At 44.8% G+C, this 20,557-nt stretch overlaps 3 protein-coding genes across 11 annotated transcripts in view; 1 reads left to right on the forward strand and 2 right to left on the reverse strand.

The window, feature by feature from the left end:
- Positions 1 to 890, forward strand: part of LOC126914267 (A-kinase anchor protein 200-like) — a 60,956-nt gene extending 60,066 nt beyond the window's left edge. For all 9 annotated transcript variants that reach the window (XM_050717968.1, XM_050717967.1, XM_050717969.1 and 6 more), the window contains one exon: positions 38 to 890. In XM_050717968.1, coding sequence (XP_050573925.1) covers positions 38 to 82 — 45 coding nt within the window. In that variant the 3' untranslated portion in view covers positions 83 to 890. The remainder of the gene's footprint in view (positions 1 to 37) is intronic.
- A 1,210-nt stretch (positions 891 to 2,100) lies between these two features.
- Positions 2,101 to 3,278, reverse strand: LOC126914302 (COMM domain-containing protein 8-like). The gene is made up of 4 exons (XM_050718048.1): positions 2,852 to 3,278; positions 2,621 to 2,782; positions 2,405 to 2,557; positions 2,101 to 2,345 (listed from the first exon to the last, which is right to left on the reverse strand). The coding sequence occupies exons 1-4, from the start codon at positions 2,915 to 2,917 to the stop codon at positions 2,187 to 2,189; spliced, it is 540 nt and encodes a 179-aa protein (XP_050574005.1). The 5' UTR covers positions 2,918 to 3,278; the 3' UTR covers positions 2,101 to 2,186.
- Positions 3,279 to 3,628: 350 nt separating this feature from the next.
- The window catches only part of LOC126914275 (uncharacterized), a 59,679-nt gene continuing 42,750 nt past the window's right edge, over positions 3,629 to 20,557 (reverse strand). The window contains exons 4-6 of the mRNA XM_050717990.1: positions 5,807 to 5,991; positions 5,531 to 5,662; positions 3,629 to 5,460 (exon numbers count right to left, since the gene is read on the reverse strand). Coding sequence (XP_050573947.1) covers positions 5,316 to 5,460; positions 5,531 to 5,662; positions 5,807 to 5,991 — 462 coding nt within the window. The 3' untranslated portion in view covers positions 3,629 to 5,315. The remainder of the gene's footprint in view (positions 5,461 to 5,530; positions 5,663 to 5,806; positions 5,992 to 20,557) is intronic.

Below are 20,557 nucleotides of genomic sequence, written 5' to 3' on the forward strand. Positions count from 1 at the left end.
ATTCTTATCGAACGTGTAATTTATTTGCTGTTTACAGGAAATTATCGCGGAAGCACATTACCAAAACAACATAAACGAATAAACACCACTAACCGAATTGTATTTTGGGAAGAAGAAAGTTCTTTTCTCTCGTTAAAACCAAAAAAGTATATTATATAGATATGTATATTTGGACCATTCCTGCAACTAAACAGAAAATAATGTTCTTTCGTTACGAGCAACAAAAAATGGAACGATGTGACCGCGACATCGCGAGAACATATAGACTTTATAGTAGGCCTATTAATAATTATTAGATGGCATTTGACGGCAGGGCGAAAGAGAAAGTTCACGAAACGTGAACGATTGTATCATCCAAGAGAACGGGGTTACGAGGACGAGCCAGATAAAAAAGAGAAAGAAAAAGAAATGATTCTGAAAATGTGTAGTGCCGTTCGCGGATGGTATCTCGAAGCAGATAATTCTTACTGTTCTTTTTCGACACGAATGAAATATTTTCTACCGTGGGCCGTGCTTATTTGTAACATCGTAACAAGTGGCCCTGCTGTGTAAAAAAAATTAGAACCTGTCACTGTTGCTATACATAAATCGTATGATGTGACCATCGCGCGGCGAACAGGCGATACAAACGAACATTCGAATTAAAACAAAGTAAATAATGGTAATAAAAACTTCGTTTATCGCGTATTCCAAAAAAATACTCATCGAGGCGCGTCCCCTCGTAACTACATATGTATTGCTATATCGAGAGAGTATAAAGAACAAGAAAGCTGTAATAAAAAAAAAAGAAAAAAAAAAAGAAAAAACAAGGGAAGATCAGAGACTGACAGAACAAGGTGTGCGTGTGTGTTCGAATGCGTGAGAGAGTGTGAGAGCTAGAGAGAAGAAAATGAGAGAGTGAATATCGAGTGTCAAGGAAAGAAACAAGGGAAATAGGAAAGAATAATTTGGGATATGTCTCTTCGCCAGAGTGTGAACAGAAAAGGAGGAGAGATAGGATGGACGAAAGCAGAGCGAGAAGAAAAAAAGTTATTAAAAGATATGTCAAAGCGTACGAGTAATGAAACACTCGCATCGCAATTTTAAGGACAGTCGATTATTTTGCTCGTATTTCTTTCGCGGTCCTTGTTTTTCTTTATAATTGTACAATCGAGAGGTTTTATGTTGTAACGAGGAACTGCACACTTCTACGTATGACTTTGGTACGCGCGAGCACTTGATACAATTACACACATGTAAGGACATTACACGCCAATGCGTACATACGTATAATGCAACACACGAGATAAGGGAAACATACAGTATGTCGAGACAGTGTAAGTGATATATAATCTAGACATAGAGAAAGCGTTTGTGTAAATTCGGCGTTTGTCCTTCGGAATGCTACTTCTCCATACGAGAATACTTACGAGGAAGCCTATTCGTAATTTTATAATAATCACTAAAATATCGCCTAATTACAATTACAAGACATGCACAATTACCATCTAAAACGGATTCGTTTCTACGGATCTTCAGGAGTAAATAATTACCTATGACAGCTTTTTTTATTAAGACCGTAGCGTAGATCGTAAAGTTAAACGAAAAGCGCATATATGTAAATGCTCCAAAATCTCAGAATACATGTAAGTGTTAATGGAGCGAGCGTTCATTGTGCCCGCGACCGGCATTGATTTTTAAACGATATATAATGAGTAAGGAGAAAGAGGTAAAATTAAAAGTTGTATAGTAAACCTTTCATTAAATATATTGTCCGTAATGATCTTTACAACGAAATTTTTTCGAGGCAAGTTTTGGCGACGAGAGCGAACTTTTTATTTAAAAAAGGAAAAAAATAAAAAAAAAATCCTTGAACCCGACTGATCTGTGCACTCGAATTATCAATCGTTAACGCTGAGGCACCATCGACGCAAGCCTCCTCGTTTATTTATTTTGCGCGTCGGAACTACAAAATTGTAAATGAGATTTTTGAGTCGATAGTGCCTCGGACACAGACCAACAGTCTTCAGTATCTTCGATGAGCAGTTATAATAGTAATTAAACTATTCTACATTTATCTATAACCTATAATAAACTGTGAAACAAGTGTAAAACCACGTGTACTTATTTGATCTTGGAAATTTATTGCGATTATACATCGAGTATAACAAATCCTTTTATTATTAATTAATTTGTTTACATCTGAGTCATTGCACTATATTTTCCATGGTATTTATAAACGTGTCCAATTCATCTTTGCTTAATTCTAAATCTAGAATACGTTTTGAGTCCTTACTTTCAAGAATGAGATCTAACTGAAGAAGGGGCTCTCTTAAGGAAGCTAATTTGCTAGACCCCATTACAAGCTGTAAGAATAATGCAATTAATAGCAATGTACCTCGAACAAATGTTTTTATTAGTTTACCTTTAATCTCCAGTCGAAGTCAATTACTGTGTCGTGCTTTTCCTTAGAGTATTCCATCAACAATGCATCTGTTAATTGTTGTCTTCTCACTTTCAAACACGATAATATATTCTGTTGAATTTGCTCGGGTAATTCATGGTACTCTTGTGGCATCTAAAGAGAATTATATTTACTAATATGAAAGTTTTATTAGTTTCATGAGAATATTAAACATACCTTTTCTTCTGTCAAATATAACGAACCTGGATTTCTTAGAAGCATAGATATTAATTTATACGTTTCTTCATATTCTTCTTTACTCCAATCCATGCTATTTACGAACTTATGATAGGTTGGACCTGGTCTGCCACATATTTCATCCACGCAAGCGTGCAACAACTAAATTATACGGGTTAATTTTTCAACAAATAAATAATTTCTTACTCCATTGATCATTGTAGTACTTACTTCCTTCAAAACGTGAATTTTGTCCTCACCAAAGAGGTTAAGGTACAACGTTTGAGCAGTCTCCATAATTTGCAAGTTCCGTAGAACTTTCTGTGTATTTCGAATTATAAATAACAAAATTTAGTAGATTTTTGCACGTTTGTTTGTGCATTTATTTTACATGACAATAGTCATACATTGCGGTTTCATTTACATTACACATGATAGATAAACTTAAACATCATTCACAAAAATAGTTACAAATAAATTTATCGTATATAAGTAAGAAATTTCATATTTCATTCATATATTATTAAAGTTGATACTTCTAATATTTCACGCTCCGAAATGTATGAAAACTCAATGACAACTGACAAATTCGTTTCATCGCCATCTGTGATTGGCAACGATTATTTTAAGTGAAAAGTATATATATATATATATATGTATATATGTATGTAGAAAGGAATAGTACTTATTGTAATAAGTCTAAGATTTATTAACATAAAAAATGAAATGTAAAATGAGTAATAATACGTATAACAATTTCATACAACATAAGTATGTGTTTAGAATATTAATGCCGTATCTAGGGAGAAAAACTACATTTACTAACGTGACTACTAGATGGCGATAGTGTGACCTTTAGAAGCTTGTCGCGCCATTTTTTATATAAAATATAATTCACTGTTCTGTGCACCGGGGTGTATATTTGAAGCGTTATTAAAATGTTCGTAGTAATTAGGATGAATATAGCGCCATCGAATATCGATCCGGATAAGATGAAACTCCACGAAATTTACTTACAGGTAAATTGAAATTTTATTGAAATGATACTCATGAATTTCTTTATACAACTGTACTGCTTGATTTGTTGCCTACGTCTATATATGTATATTGCCTAGAAGTGGTAGCGAGTACAATAGTAAGCTGAATGTCGAATGGCGTTCTGTACATATTCGCGATTAACGATAGAATATTCGACACAAAAAGATCGAAAAAGACGGTCTTGATTCATCGTGTACATTCGACCACAGATCAAGCGTAAAAGATTAAATAGTCAATAGCGCGACTGAATGCCATCTGTATGAATACGTTTTCGTCATATTTGAAATGACAATTTCAGATCGTAGTTCATAATGGACGCGCATAAAAGTTTCAGGAGTGAAATTGAGTGCAAGTGAAATGGTAATCTACACCCGATTGTACATGATGTTTCCGTGGCCACGTAAATGCTAGATCGGCTATGAAATCGATTTCACGATCAAGTCGGCTACTATGTACGTACATACTATAATAATGTATATAAAAGCGTACAAAACACGTTTAGGGGGTGCGATACGAAATGTTCACGGCTCGAATAACACATCGAGTCAACTTTGCTCCTTTTCTTCTCGTATACTTCGAAGGTCCGTCGTTTGTATAGGTTAACGATGATCCTGCGGTGGATCTGTCGAGAAAATATTCCTTGCATGCTCGTGCCATTCGTTTTTTCTTGCTGTCGTGTCGATTTGCTCTTTTATAAAATACATATAAACATAATGGGACACGGATGCCACGTTATGGCACGATTTCTAAATGTCCTCGGCGTATTCACGCGGGAAAGTACGAACAACGCGTACATTAACGGACTTATGTTAGGTCTCTGCGCAGTTACTTCTCGTGTTCACCGTTTCTTCGCTTTGGTATACAACCATCGATATTCTCTAGATAGCCGATCGACTGTTTGTTAGTCTATCGCTTAATCTATTGAACTTTCAAAGAGAATCGTCTGGTACGGAATAGGGACAGGATCTCGGACTAGGCTCGTGGTCCTATGACAATCAAGTCTTTTGTCATAAATTTCAAAACTGGCGCTGCTAGCGCTATTGGCTATAAGGAGCAGTCGCGTCTCTCTCTCTCTCTCTCTCTCTCTCTCTCTCTATCATCAGATCTACTAAATTTCAGGCACAGCTGAACAAATTGGTTATTTGAAATTTACAAAATCAAAGTATTCGTGCCCCTCGATCTTTAAACAGTGTCTGGATCAAGATTCGAGTATAACGAACCATATTGTAAACTGATTACACAAGAGGCTTCTCTATTTTTACTAATATCCAAACTTTGCTGTTCGAGAAGAATCAAAGGGCGATTAATATCGAAACGTATATGATCGACTATCGTATCGCTTCGTTATGTGTCTAATCACTGTACGCAATCACCGATTCGAACTTTTCTCCACTTGTAACGATAGAAAAAAAAAAAAAAGGACAAAATATAGTGACAAGGTTGACGGCGAAAATAGCAGGATACATTTATATATAACTGCTTGGAGGGGTACATATGTATACATATATCGAGTCTTACGCAAAAGTACTCGGAAAAGATGGCACCGTTCGTTTCATGTACGTCGCGCGCGTTCCACGCACTTTTGACTTGTTCGTTCTTCTTCTTCCTCCTCGGTTTCTTCTTCATTAACACTTGCTCTCTTTTCTCTCCTGTTTCCCTAGCTTCTGTATCGGTGGTTAAAGTTGGTGTGGTAATTGGCAATCGCATCGAACTTGTCTTGTTTCCGAGGACACTTGCCTCGTCGCCCCATGTATTCACCAAACTCGCAGGTCGGCATCGCGCACTCCTCATTTTGAATGCATCTGTAATTCGACGTAATGAACTCGTATACTGTCGTTATTACGAGAAAAGTAGCTGAAAAATGTTACTCACAATCTATCGCGAAGAGAGAAGAATCCTTTTCCTCGCTTGATCTTGATGCAGTTCTGGTCAGTTTCGAAGCAGGTGCACTGGCAGACGCCTTCGGGCGTCATCCTCGGTGTGAATTCCGAAGGACACCGGCACCTAATCAATTCGAAATTACAAATTAGTCGTTGGTGGAGCGAATAACAGCCGATAGCGAAATAGCGAAGGGCGGAGAAAAGCGTATGAACTGGTACGAAAGCGATCGATGCAGGTACATGTACATAGATGTAAGAGAGAACTCACGGTTTTCTCGGCTGTGCCCTTCTCATGTTCTGAGGTTGCGGGGACGACTGATGATGCCTGTAGACTCTCTGTTCGGAGGGTTTCTCGTTGCTCGTGTCGTATTCGGTTCTCTCTCGACACTCGCATTCCGTGTGGTTGTAGAACGATAGCTTTTCCACTACGCTGCTGCCGCCCACGTTCGTCGTCTGCAAGAAAAACCGGGAACGGATCGTTATTATTCCGCGTTCTCCAATAACGCGACAATAGCGCGATTCGAAAAGAAAATCTCGGCTCGCTTGGAAAAGCAACGCGAGGAAGGTTGATATCGCTTCGCTTTTAATCGAGTTTAATTAACCTTAGTCGGTTGGTTGGCTGATTGGTCTAAAGTGGAACCGTTCGCTGGCCAATGGTTAAATCAACGGAAAGGGGTTATCCGTATCGCGGGGCCACACGTAGCAACTCTTCCAATCGACACTAATTACCCTCGGTTACTATTTTTACGAGCAACGATATCCAGCCTCGTGCCTCGAACGATTCCACAGAACCAGGACACAAATTCGAACGAACTACATAATACATGTGGTAAGAGCCTTTTGAAATCGGGACCGTGGAAAAGCTAGTGTTTCGTTCGGTGTTAATTGCCGACCACCGGGCGACGCGGCCGGAATTTGCCAGTAGCTGATAAGTCTACTCTCGCATTTCAATCGTCCGCCTAGCGTTCTTCATCCTGGTATCGGGAACGTTGGATAGAAAGCTCGTAAATCGCGGAGGAAACGAAACGGCCGGTTTTCCATGGGAATACAGATTAGAGTGCCTGCGTTTCAGAACGCACCTGGCTCGAAAGGAACGCAACGTGACCGCGTCACGAGTCGAGTTTTAATCGGGCGTGTTTATAATTGCTGGCAAGGATCGCGGATCGAGGACCGATTGCTCGTACGCGTAATTGATCGTGTTAAGTGGGTCGTAGGATCGTGGCCGGGATCGATGACAATAGGCTAGCGGAACAAAATGCCGCGATCCCGTGTCCAAGGGTACCGGCGATCGGTCTCGATCTGCCGAGGTCTTATCGATGGGATTCCGCGGGTAGGCGCGGTGATCACGACGTTGCTTCAACGTCAATCGGTGCAACGTCGTCGGGATCAAAGATCGCTTATGCAATCGCTAATTGCGGGGAAGTTCAGAATCGTTCGTGACATCTTATTGCTTGAGTCTCGTTCAGCCTCTTTCGTTCGTTCCGTGTGTCTCTATTATGGGTTACGTGGGCAGAGAAATATCACCGACACCATTGCTAACGAGAATGAAACGCATTTTATAATCGAACGCGTAAACCATTGAGATTTAACGACCAGAGAGGCGAATAAATACTTGAGACTCTGATCGAGGATATATGAAAGTCAACAGGTTGCTAATACAGTGGAACGAGAAGGTTCGCTTTATCGAATGTTAATATTATTCGCGGCTGGTGTACTTGGAAAGCAATCGCGGGATCTAGAATGAACGAGCTCGAGGAAACTGAACCGATTGTCTTTGATAGGACGTATAAACGGGCAAACGTAATGGTAACGCGGGACGTTTCCATGGGATGAATAATAAAGAAACGCACGTACGGAGGACAAATTGCTTCGGTCGGTTCCTTTCCCGTTGACAAAACGCGAACATCTTGCCGGGGTCTCTGTAATACGAACTGTGCTCGTAGGCTGTCTTCCTTCCTCTCCGACGTACTCTGTCAAGACGCTACGCCAGGATTGAGATTCGCGATCGTCCCTGACGAATAGCCTGGCCGAGAAATCGTGGTCATAAATTTTGCGCTACAGTGGCGTACCTAGTCTCTTATCCCATCTTGCAGGGTTCGAATCCGAATAACGCCGAAACATGATCTATCGATAGAATTTCGGATTTAGCGATTTCCGAATACCCGGTGGCCGATTCTTTTGTCGAAATTCGACGAAATCGTGCTGGGCGCGTTCGTCCCCTACTAAACCCGCGTAGGGCAAAAATTTCGTAAGGTCACAATGGGTCGACGCCATTGTCATGCCGTTTTATCTCCTGGGCAGCGGCCATGGTGGCCTCCGTAGCGCTTTCTCGCGACGCATACATCGGTTTCGAATTTTTACATATTTTTTGCATGATTCTCTGACGAAAAATCGAGCGTGAATAATGCACTTCCGGTCGTGGCCCGGTAGGTCGGCCGCCTTCGCAAAGGGAGCCGAACAATGTCCCATGGGGTGAGACGGGACACCGAACGTGCGCGCCCGTACAACATATAAAGTCAACTCGAATCTGTCCCCGATGGCAATCGAGTTCGTGTTCGACCTTTTGCTCGTGAACGTATGCACGTCTCCATTACGAATTTTCCCTTTCGAACGGCCCGATTCGAGGATTCCCGATAACATCTCGCCGACCATGTTGCTCGAATTTGAAGGTTAGGAAACCAACATGGAAGGAAGATGGACGCGTGGGAGGAGAAACAAGTCGTTCAGGAGGATTCCTTCACGACTTTTTTCTCTTCGAATTCCCCAACGACGCGTTTTCACGCGGAGATAGAAATTCGAACGATGTCACGATCGTAGGAGACGGTGTAGAATTCTCGACGAACGACAAACAGAACGATCGACACGAACGAATAGAGGGAAAGGTAGAAGAACGCGAGAGACAATCGCGGGGCTCCCTTCTGCAGAGAGACGCATACGTATCCTGAAATTTAATTTTGTTCGTGCGTTATTTTCCTTCGGTAGGATCGAGCAGCTGACCGACCGCCTCATTAACATTCATCGTATCTCGCTCGGGGCACCTACTCGTGAATGAAACACGGCAGAAGCGGGCACGAAATCACGTGCACACGAGTCTCAGGATCGGTGAACCGTGTCGCTCGCGTCTTCCATTTCGTGCTTCGCCCCGTGTTTCCCGCAATTTTCGGGATACGAGCACGCGTTCCGTGACTCGAGTCGCGATCCATCGCGACTCATCGCGACTCACGAATGAGACATCGAGCCCCGGCTCCGTTGCGAAACGTCCGATTGTATTCCGATGCATTTACCGGCCGACCATTCCCCAGAGGTTGTACCAACTTACGGTACAAGACGCGGTAATTGCCTCTGGAAACTCTTCGCTGTCGCTGACTAACTATCCTAAGATTTTACCACCACCGGCGAATGCTTTACGAGCAAGTCTTCCCAGGAGAATGTAAACCACGAAAGCTTCCTTTCGGCTCGTTCCACCGTCGAGAAGAACTTTCTCAATAGAAGATACTCTCTCGACTCAACTCTCCAGGTGTCTATCGCCTCCCTAGCGAAAATATCTCGTGGGTGGTCGGTCGGTCGGTCGGTTGATCCGCCGATATTGCTCAGAGATTTGATAAACGTCGTGTGTTTTTCTTCGTCGAGTGGTACGGCACGGCGTAGTCTGTGTTTTCGCATGCAAATGTCGCTTTCCTTTCCTCGTCGAAGAAGAATATTCATCACGAACTCGGCGAGCTTCGATTCTAGAGCATTCGAAGATCGTGGAATATTTCTTATTTTCGTAGTCGCTACTTTTACGTCTGTCAACATCACCGTCCTAAGGGGCCAGGGTACTTCGCTGCTCCATTGAACTATACTCTCGGCGAGAGCTGAGCGTGGGTTGACGAACGTTTTGGCAGACTGCCCGAAAGAAACGTTCCCGCCTCTGTGTTTCGAGCGTTTGTGTACCTTTCGCGATACTCGATACCTTTGAATACCACATCTTGACTGCAGATTTTTACGGCGGGTCTTATCGGACAGTATCGATATTTTATCGTTGCACAACGTTAACATTGCACGTTCTTTGCGTCGCGTCATTGATAACCAGCGTATGATTCGCAGAACTTTTACCAACCATAAATAATTGTTAGGTATGGCGATACGGAGAGGGACAAGAGACGTTCTTCAATGACCGAAGAATATACACATACTCTTCTTTGAACGCATTTATTCGACTATTTTCGCCGCGTGCTTTCAACGTTTATAGTATCTATCGATCGGGGAGGCGTACAGTTTTATCCGTGCGAATTTGCGAGCGCGAAAGTCCCGGAAGTTCGAGCTTCTTCCTAGGAATGCAATTAATGCACGTGCACCGTGCAACATTATCTAAGGCCGACCGGGCTGCATCGTGAACAGCTTTCCTCCGTGTTCCGTGATTCAACGAATTCCGAATTAATCGACCCGTTCGAAAAACAAAGAGTATACGCCTTCTTCGGATCGATAATTAATTCCTGGCATACATAGGTCGTTAAAGACGAGTCGCCTCGTCATCGCTCCCACGCTGCCGGTAGGTCGGACGATCGGATGATAAACCACGGATATCTTCTATGCGTGTTTCAAAATCGTTTCTATCTAATCGCTTCGAGTCGCCATCGTTCGATTAAGAAATGAAAATATTCGTTGAGAGAATCGTACGAGACGTCGACTGCCTTCAATATCCTTCTATTGCTGCGAGTTCCAGTCGTATATAGAGGTTTATTGTCTCCGAAATATACATACATACATACCTATCGCGCTATTTATACCGTAGGTACCTTTATTGTAAATAACCAGCGATTACTTCGTGTGCCGCTTAAGCCGACGTTGCTCATAAAGCCTTTCAGCTTTAACTACCTTTTCTCGGTAATATAAATTGGCGACCCTCGAGGACTCTATTACAGTTCGCTCGCAGCATTGGCTGGGCGCAAGCAACGGCACGGCGCGTTCGATGGGAATGAAGACGTTGCACAGGGGATTTTGATCGGGTCGAGATCTATTCGTTAGCGCAAACCGTACGAGCCGTGGCTCGGATCGTTTTACACGCACGATCGGACCGTGCGGTCTGGCATGCGAATTTACCGCCACGACGCTGCTTTTCGCCGCATTAGCCAAGTCCGTAAACTACTCCGAGTTATGTATATCGTTTGCCGATAGCATTGGTAATTTAAATGGAATATCCGCGGCGATCGTTCTTCCCCGTGTAACACACAACACCTGGACGAATCACGGTCACGCGCGATGAAATTGCCGTCCGCGATTTATCGCTGCTACTGCGTTCGACAATCGGATGAGAGACATAGTAAATGTTGCAAAGTGGGCGGTTTGGAAAATTCTTTAATCTTCCCTTCTCACAAATATTGGAAACGATTTCCGAAGAGAAAAAATTCGATACGTGTTGCCGATCGTCTCGGTTTTCTAGTTCGTCGTCGCGACGTCCCGATCTAGGTAACCTCGCGAAAACCAAGGTCTTTTGCTTGTAAATGGCGGCGATAAACCCGGCAGCTCGCATGCACCAGTTTTTCACGGGCACGCGCGTAAGCGTTAAGAACGATTTGCATGCGATTATCGGTGGGCGTTCCCGTACCCAATCGAGATCCCTATCGTGCCCGTGCTACGTTAAACCCGCGCAAGACGATTACACGGGAATTAACGAACGAACTAGTCGTTGACTCGGCCGTATCGTTGATCGTGTCGGAGGTAGTTGCAGATTTTGCGTAATCGAGATGTTTCTTTGCACCTTTTGCGCATCAAACTTTTTGAATGTAGCGATCGACAAAGTTGATTGCGCGCAACGAGGACGCATATCGTTCGTTCGATATTTTTAAAATCGCTCGTCCCGATCTATTAATGTTGCATCATTGCCGAAAAATCTAACAACTGATTTTCCAAAGCGAAGATTTCTCGACGGACGGTACTTCGTAGCAGCGTCTCAATTTGTTCTTCCGATGACAGATCGCGCGTAATTTTAGTTGTTCCCGATAAGGCTGCATAAATCAACCTCTTCTCGAGTGGCAGGCACCGTCCAACCTGTTCCGAACCAGTTGCAGATTCAGATCGCTCGAGGCGACATCGGCTCGCGATAACCATTAACCGATATTGTCAATGAGATCGTTTTGCCTGCATGGCTGTATATTTCAACGTGTTTCCAGTGAAAGCGTTTCGGCCATTCGACCGTGTAGCTTTCTTCGTAAATCCCGATCGAAAGCTCAGGTAAGACGTTGCACCGAGTACGTAATTACGATTCTTGCAATCGTTCCCCGTCCAATAGTTTTGAATCCTCCCGTCGTAAATCAACGGGGTTACAAGATATCGGATCGCAATCGCGTTAGTCGATACGCGAGTTTCGCGGCTCGAGCTGCCACGGCATTTGCATACGCGTGTTGACGACTAACGTCAACGTCGAAAGGCCAGCCGATCTAGCGGCGGTTCTTGCAGCTGCACACGCGTTCCAACGAAATTTTTTAGGTCAGGTGAAACTCTTTCACATACTTGAGTTGTTCGCGAATAGTTATGAATAAAACTAGGGGGTTAGCTTTGTCGTGAAACGTTTCACATACGTAGGTGTGCCATTTGCAACGAACGAGAAGCACGATATCGGGGATATCGATTAATGATTCTTACTTTTAGCGTCGTGCGACGGATAACGATCGATTCGAGTCGTACCGGTTCATGTAATTCCATGGCACGGATTAATTAACGTTATACCGGCAACCGGTTCGCCGCTTATCCTATGGTGGCATACGCGCCGAAGGATTCTCCGGTTTTCGTTACATCGGACGATAGCGCCTTCGAGATTCGTCGACATTTCTGAAAATACGCGATCCGGAGATCGTGGGTGACGATACTCGCGGCGATCAGAGCCCACCGGAGTAGTCAAAGTACCTTACTTAGCGTGTACGAGGCACTCGAGTAAAATACGACTCGTTACGACACGTAGTATCATAGGCCTTAAAGAGTTCCTGAGTGGTCCGAGTGATTCGTATAGTCTGGAGTAGCCGGAAAAGTAGGATTAACCATGGCACTTGTAGACCTTTTAAACGAGCAGCATTCGAAGGCAATTTGTAGAGCGGCTCGAACAACTCGGTTCTACATTTCCATGAGCATCGCATGCTTCGTTTATCCGCATCGTGATCGCATCAGTATCGTGTACACGCGCGGTTAACATGGTAAGAAGCGAAGCGGACGAACATTTCACCGTTTTTGTGCGATCACGGTCATGGAATGCCGGCTAGCGATGCACGCCGCGACCTATCGACGTATATATTCGCGTACGTGTAACATCACCGCGTTACAACCAGACTTAGAAATTAGCGACCCTTCCCTCCCAATTGGTATCGGAGCGCCGATTCCGTCCCTTGTTCTTCGAGGGAACCAGTTTTCGCGTTTATCCAGCAAAATCGTGTCGCAAGGAGAACGAGGAAGAAAGGAGAAGGGAGATCTCCGCCGAGATATCCTTCGTCATGGTGAATGGAAATCTTTTTCTAAACTCGACTCGGAAATTTAGATGCCTCCTCTCCGTGAATGAGCCTAAACGACCGTATCGCGTGCTCCTTAAATGCTTCTCAAGTACGAAATACGGTGCTTTCATATACTTACGATATTTGAAAATACGATCGAGACAACGTTAATCTCTTTTAATAATACTACCTTAATGCTTCGTAATCGGTCAGGATAAAAATCGGGAAAGGTGTCCTGCAACTCTGCCGTTTTTCTCGACCATGGAGAGTCAAACTGAAAGCGATAACCTTTGGATTAAGGAATCTCGATTTGAAAGTCGATCGGTGTGTCCGTCGTGGGACCAGTTTTTACGAACGATGGGGAAAGGACGAAAAGGAGGAAGAACGACAGGGAGAGGTCGAAACCGCGGGAAGCCGATCGTAAACGTTCCTACTCGTCGCGATCGATCTTTCGCGTGTCCACGACAATTTGTCGGCAACGCGAGGACGAGGGATGCTTCTGCGAAAACCAAATCCAGTCGATCGAACGTTTTTTAACGCGAAGCTCAGAATGTCTGAGTGACCGATCTCGCGTCGTAGCCCATACGGGATTATTTCGCTAGTTCCTCGGCTCGTCCGTGATATTTATTCATCATCGTGTTTTCTCTTCGATACGTTCCTCTACCGATAACGAGAACTTCGGGGAAGTAGAATCTGCCTCGCGAAAGCAGTGTGGGATCATAAACCAGACGACGCTATATTATATGTAATATTTATTTGTAATTAACGACAAACAAAATCCATTTGTACCCGTATGTACAGACTACAGAGTATTCCAAAAAACAAAGTTAGAATAAAAAACGACAATACTAGATAACTAGTGATATATTAGGTTGTCCGAAAAGTTTCCTTCGTTTTATAAGGAAATAATAAATGCACAACATTTTTTGTTTTATATTATTTTATTGAATTATATATTATATATAGGACAACCTAATAGATATATGAAAAAGAAAAAGTAGGAAATAGTAAGATGAAAACAACTGGATGCAAGCTGGTAGTTTGAAAGGACTTGAAGATTTACAAAAAGAAGTTGACGCTACTACGAAACTGGTTAGCAATTATATATAACCGGTTTAAACAATTGTATTTGCCGTAAAGAGTTCAATGGGATTCAGGTTTAAAGAGAGTAGAATTTCTAAGGAGACGCGTAGGAATGTGGACATTTGGTTCGCGTAGAATATTAGGAGAGATGATCAATAATATAAATAATAGGTCTGTTATGGGACAACGATGTTCCTTGAACATCAATAACTCCAGACGTGATTGAATGGTTTCGTAATCTTGGCAATAATGAGGCATAGGTGAATCTTCCTATTATTGTCAGTTTGATGTTGTCGTTCGTAAACTCGATAGCATGTATTAATAGAAGTGCGTTAAGTAGCGTGAAGCGGTATTCCATAGCGAAGCTGCGTAAAACAACCAAAATATTTCGACGAATTACGTTAAGTCCGGTATCTATTTGCCGCGTTTTCGCATATGGTTTCACCGTCGCGTATTAAATTTTGATACGAAGATACGCGACAGAACTGACCGTTCATTTGTCGATTTTTTCTCGTCACGTCAAAGAAACGATGAAGCAGTCTGGACGGAGAGCGTTTCATTGTTCCGTTGCTCGTTTATTTTCGCCGTGAGAAAATCAAGATTCCATTTGTCGCGTCTCGTAAAGTCGCATTCTCCGTTTTCATACGAATCCACAGCGATAAAGCGAGTGGAAATCGCACGTGACACGTACGTGGATACGCAACAAATAGATGTTGGATTTCAGATATCGCCGAGCAAACGATTCGCTGCGGACGTCATGCGGATTGAATTGATTACGCTCCATGCAAATCGGTCTCCTTAAGAACGGATCGAACTCGTACGGAGAAAATACGGATCAGCGGGAAAACGATCTGTTTACGCGAGAGACGACGAAAGCGAGTTGTCGACCACTTTTCTACACGAGGTACATTTCAGAGCTCGGTTGCCCGATAAAAGCGACGAGCCAATACGACCAGACACGTTTTACATGTTTATTCTTTGTTCAGCCGTTAGTTTCGTGGCAACGCGAACGAGGAATAATTTAAATGCGTTAACGATCGGTTCATGACTTCAAATAGTTGCTTACCACGTACGTATGAAATTTAATCGTAAATTAATAAATATCGAAGGATTAAAAAGGAATACAATGGACGAGGACCAGGCCAGGATTGCTAAGAAAAAGAATCGCAGTTAGAATATAATCGCTGGTGTAAATATGCAAAGTATATACGAACAGAGACATTGATACCTCGCAGATCGAATTCGCGATAGGCAGAGAATGATACCGGAAGAGAGGACGGCGCGACGCGACGAGACGATAAATCAGTCGAAAAGCAGGGTACAAGTTCCTGGAGGTAAGAAAAGGGAAGGCGGAGGAGAAACGGAGCGGATCGTTGGGACGATTTGCCACGCGACGAGGTTTCGGAACGCAACAGAACGAAGTAAATCGAACTCGATCGAGATTTCGCTGGTCGTGCAGCGAGCGAGGTCGGCTCGGGGCCGAGATCGTAGCGCGCGGGGCCGCCGGAGCAGGCCATCGAGGAGGATCTAATTACAGGGCTCCGCTTCCTGCCGTAATTAATCGCTACGACTCGGAAGATTTATGTCCCGCTCGCGTACGATCGTCTTCCTTCGTTTCCCCCGTCGCCGACCACTGTTTGTCTTTCGATCGGCTTAAAAATCGATGCTCCATCGTTCGCGACAACGTTCGATTTCACCCTCGGAATAACATCGTTTTACCATTGAACGCGCGATCACTCGAATTACCCGCAATTACCCGCAGTAATGTTAATTAAGGACAATTTTCGCCGTTCCGCCAGCTGGATCCGTTCGAACGTAACCCGTATAATAATCGACGATCTCAGCTCGTTCTTCGATAAATTTAGGTAGATACTAAGCCTTTTTATCGATGAGCGAGACGCGAAAGTCGGTCGAACGTTTCTGGAGTATCTCGCAAAGCGATGGAAAGCGAGTGTATTCCGCACGAACGATCGAAATAGAGTCGGAAGGAGGAAAGTTGGAGCAGCGATGGAAGATTCTTCGAGCTTGCGCAGACTGCTGCGCTCGAACCGGCTGGTAACAAGGCGTTAATATTAGCGGCGCTGGAATCCCGGCGAAGAGGGTGATCGCTCCAACTGCCACAAGAACAATGAATTTCCGGTTAGCTTTGTACGTCCGAGTAGCGACAATGTCCTCATTGTCCCGCGTGGCCTGCATAAAGATGCGCTCCCTGGCCGCGGTTCTCTTTACCTTTGCTTTCGAGTCACTTCGTCCTGAGATTTCACCCGAACCGTGAATTCATCGGGAACAAGCGACCGAACCGTCGCAGCGACGGATGTTTTGCGAAACGATCCCGCAGCGCGCAGCGTGTGACGCGATCTGTCCGACGGATGAAAAATGATCCGGATTTCGGTGGCGCTCTGATTCGAGTACGCGTTCGTCGAGCGAAAAGGAAAAATGGCCAGAGCGTTCGCTAATGGAAACGTTCCTGCGTCTATTCTTGCATCGATCGTTTCACAATCGTCTTCGCGTTACGATAGCGTTGAGTTATTGCTTGTGCGACCTATCGCGCGTGCACTGGACCGCTTCTTCGCCGATTGGTAAATCTCGATTCCCAATTAGGAATCTCGAGATCGTTAATCTTCGTGATCTTGTTACGAATTGAAAAGTAACGCGTATCGCGAAATTGAAAGGTGCTGCGCGCGATGACGACGAACGCGACTTGTGTGAAACGCGAGTGTCGTTAAACGCGTAAAGCCATCAGCCGCATAAACTATTCGCGAACTCTCGAGGCTGTAGCTCGTTCGATAGGGCCTTTGTACGAATATTTATATCTCAAATAACATCAGACGGTAATAGTCCAACTTGTCTCGGTCTTGGAAAGAGTAACGAGCAAGCGTCTCGTAATGCGCGAGTATGAAAATGTAAGAGGTTATTGGCATCAAGAGAATAATGGATCGACGTTCGTTGGACGAGGGAATCGGCAAGAAAATAGATTAGTTTTTCATTTTGGGCAAAATAGATCGGTTTCGTGCGTAAGGCAATTGGTATCGCATCGGGGTAGTCTCGATGGCAGCTCTGCCCTCCGGCAATTCGCGTTCACTTTCTGGACATTCGAAGGTTACTTAGAAACTCGGCTGCGAGGTAGTTACCCATCCTAATATACTATTTTCCGACGTCGGATCTTTGCACTCGGCGTCCCACCGCGCGAGGAACTTTAACGTCGCCTCAAGCTGACTCATAGAATATCTTCGGACTTCGGACCTCGACGAATACATTTGGAAGCACCAGCGAAATCGAGGAAAGCAGTTTCGGCGCGGATTTCGCTGCTGCATATATTCTCATCACGATAATCGCTTCGAGCGTCGATTACCTACCCAGTGAATCGGCTCTTTCTCTTTACAACCTTTCTTTCCTCATAACGGACCGCATGAGATCGCGCCGTAGTGTAATTTCGCGCTCTGTGGTCCGATAGTCGAAGGAAAATGTCATTCTACGGAATTGCCACCCGTAACTTTGTCCCTCGATTCGTTCTCGTTATTCGTATGAACTGAGCGGTAAGTGTTTTCGTGCCACGAAAACACCGTAACAAGATGACAAGGTCAGCCTCGTTGTTAAATGGAATGTCGTGTCTTTTTATCAGTCGCTGATAACAGCTTGCTATGCGGGTTCAACAAGCTGCGTTACCAGGTGCCTCGAAATTTCCTCTGAATTTTCAAAAACGTACACGAATCTCATTCGGTCTGTATTTTACGTTACGCTAAATTCAATCTTGCAGTGCGGTGATAGTTTCCAGAATTCATCGCCTCGGATCGCTATCGTCCATTTCAACGAATGATTCTGCACTCTCGTATTCCTGCGTTTATCGTAACCCACGCAACGATCCTCTGTCTTTCCCTATCGACGAATCGTTCGGCCGGTCCATCTAGAACATGCGGAAACCTCTAGCCGCGCGTTTGTAATTTCCGCGTTTAGTTCCGATTGATTTCGCGTTCTATCGGTGGATAGATCGAATTGAAGATGCCTCTCGGTTGGAATCGATATGTTTTGCGAGTCCGTTGAAAGCTCCGCTTCTAATACGTGGAATAACGCGTTAACGAACGTCAGCGTTGGCCACCGTCAGAAACGTCTCGAGCGCAGGGTTCACGGCCATCGTGCGACGATGATAAATCGTGCGTGAGAACCGGACGCTTACCTGCTCTTCTCGGGCCATCTTCTTGCTCGCTCAGCCCAGTCCCCCTTCGTCGAGCGATCAATTCGCGCAACTCGGCGGCAAGTCGCTTAACGAACAGGGCAGGTGAGCGCGAGAGTTAAGTGGCATAAGTGAAAACATATGAATGACGCGGGAAACGAGGCGCAGGGGAAAGGCTCTAATGGGAATCCTCGATAAGCCGGCGCGAAGAAAATGGCATCCTCTTTTCGCGATCGTGTTCGTTCACCGCGAAAGATTCGAGCATCCTTCCCCGCATCGAGATACGTACGGGGATAAGGAAGAGTTTAAGCCGACGCGACCGCGAATCACCAGCCGGTTTACACGTGTCGCGCGATGTAAGAAAGGATAAGCGGCATTCTAAATTCCGTGGGACGCGACGAAATTCAACCTCTCCAGGGAGGAACGCCGTTCATTTGCGGGACATAAAGGTGGCCGACCTTGACGGAGCGTAACTGAGCAGCCACGGCGAAGGAGAGAGAAGAGAAGAGAAGAAAAACGCCGGTCTCGAGTCGATATGGGCTCGGCTTGGAAGGGAGATTATACGAAAGGGACCAAAAGGGGCGTCAGTGCGCGTTTCTTCCCGTACGCACGTGTCCTGTGGCGTCATTATCGCCCACGCGTGCTAACTGTACGCGCAATTGAATCTCCCTTGGTTCTGCGCGACTTTCGCGCGCGCGCTATCCTCTCAACAACAGGGATCACGTTCGCCCACGACCTTTCCCTTCGCGTCCTTTCTAGCCGATCTCTCTTTGCGGACGTTCGGAAGAAAAGGATAGTCGAGCGACCGTGAGTTGTAATTAAAACGCAATTAGCCTCGCAGACGTAACGAAAGCTGCGGGCAATCACCGTTTACTGTATTGTACGTGGTTCGGAGTTTGAAAATTCCTGTGACAAACCGAAGCTATTTTCTCTCGGTCGTTAATTTCCAACAGAGGATGCGCGACCGATGCTGACGAGATCGCAATCTCCGCGCTAATCCATTGATCGAGTATCGTTGATCTAGCCGTGACGTATCGGAACGCAACTAGGGAAAACTATACGTAGTCGGAATTTAAGATATCGATCGACGAGGAACTGAGATAAACCTCGACCGTCTTTCGCGAAGAGACGAGTGGCTCTTTTAAAAATACACACTTTCCAAATACATTCCTTTAGATCGATGCATGGATCGCGTCAATTTCACCGTACGTCGCATCTTCCGGCTGGATTCTTCTCGGCGTAGATTGAAAAATTATTGACAGAGTCGGAGGCTGATCACGGAGTCGGCAAGATGATATGAATTGCGGCTCGCGGCGGGGGTCGCGACAGGCATGTCGCGGCTCGGTTATCTCGATATTTATACGATTGAGAAAACGTTTCTCTTCGGCTGACGCGTATCGATCGGAAACAAAGCGCGATCCGTCCGGTGGAAAAACGCGTACGAGGCCAGACATACGTCCACACATCTACACACAGCTCATGCAGGGGATCGTGGGTGTGGAGAAAAGGCGTGGGTGCCTCTGCCATTATGTACCTGACATCGTGACGAGTTCGCGTGAGCCTCGAGGAATCGGTAGTTGGTTGGAAACCAACGGCGAAGAGTTGAGCCGGCATTTAGAATAAAAGCAACCTGCCGTTCACGAGTCCGCCTCTGTTGCAGCATGTTTTCCGAGACGTCGTTGAAGGAACTTTGCTTTTGAAAACGCACGGTGCGTGATCGCGCAATCGTCTACCGAGCTTTCAAAGCTCGGATACGTCGAATATCGAGCAGGTACATATAACTTCGACGTCCTACGCTAGGGACGCAACCTCGTTATCTTTCGTGCTTCCGGACAGCCATTGTCGTCTCGTGTAGACTCACAGCCATAATTTTCGTCTTTCACCACGACGGACTTTGCGTTTCCCAACGGTATCGTAGCGACGAGATTTACGAACGATTTACGCGAAGAGCAACAACGATTGGTTGAAGTTTCATTAATGCATGCGAAGATTTATCAAAATTCCCTTGCTTCTTCTTCCCACGTGTTCGAGTTCACGCTCTCCAACATGATCTATCCGATCGACAATTTTCTAGTCTCGTATTCATCGATCGAGTTTCGTCAAGTTCGTTCGATTAAAGGCTATTCATCCTCGCTGTCCGCTATACCCGTGGCGCCAAGGAAGACCTTCCATCACAATGGCCCTTGTTTCTATCGGAAACTTGAAGATCGATTTCGATGGAAGTAGATTTCTGTAGCCGTAACCATTCTACAAATTACCCGATGAATGGCTCTCATTTTCGCGCCTCTTTGTCCTGGTCGACGTT

The sequence above is a fragment of the Bombus affinis genome, chromosome 3 (assembly GCF_024516045.1).
Source record: "Bombus affinis isolate iyBomAffi1 chromosome 3, iyBomAffi1.2, whole genome shotgun sequence".
Classification (NCBI taxonomy): domain Eukaryota; kingdom Metazoa; phylum Arthropoda; class Insecta; order Hymenoptera; family Apidae; genus Bombus; species Bombus affinis.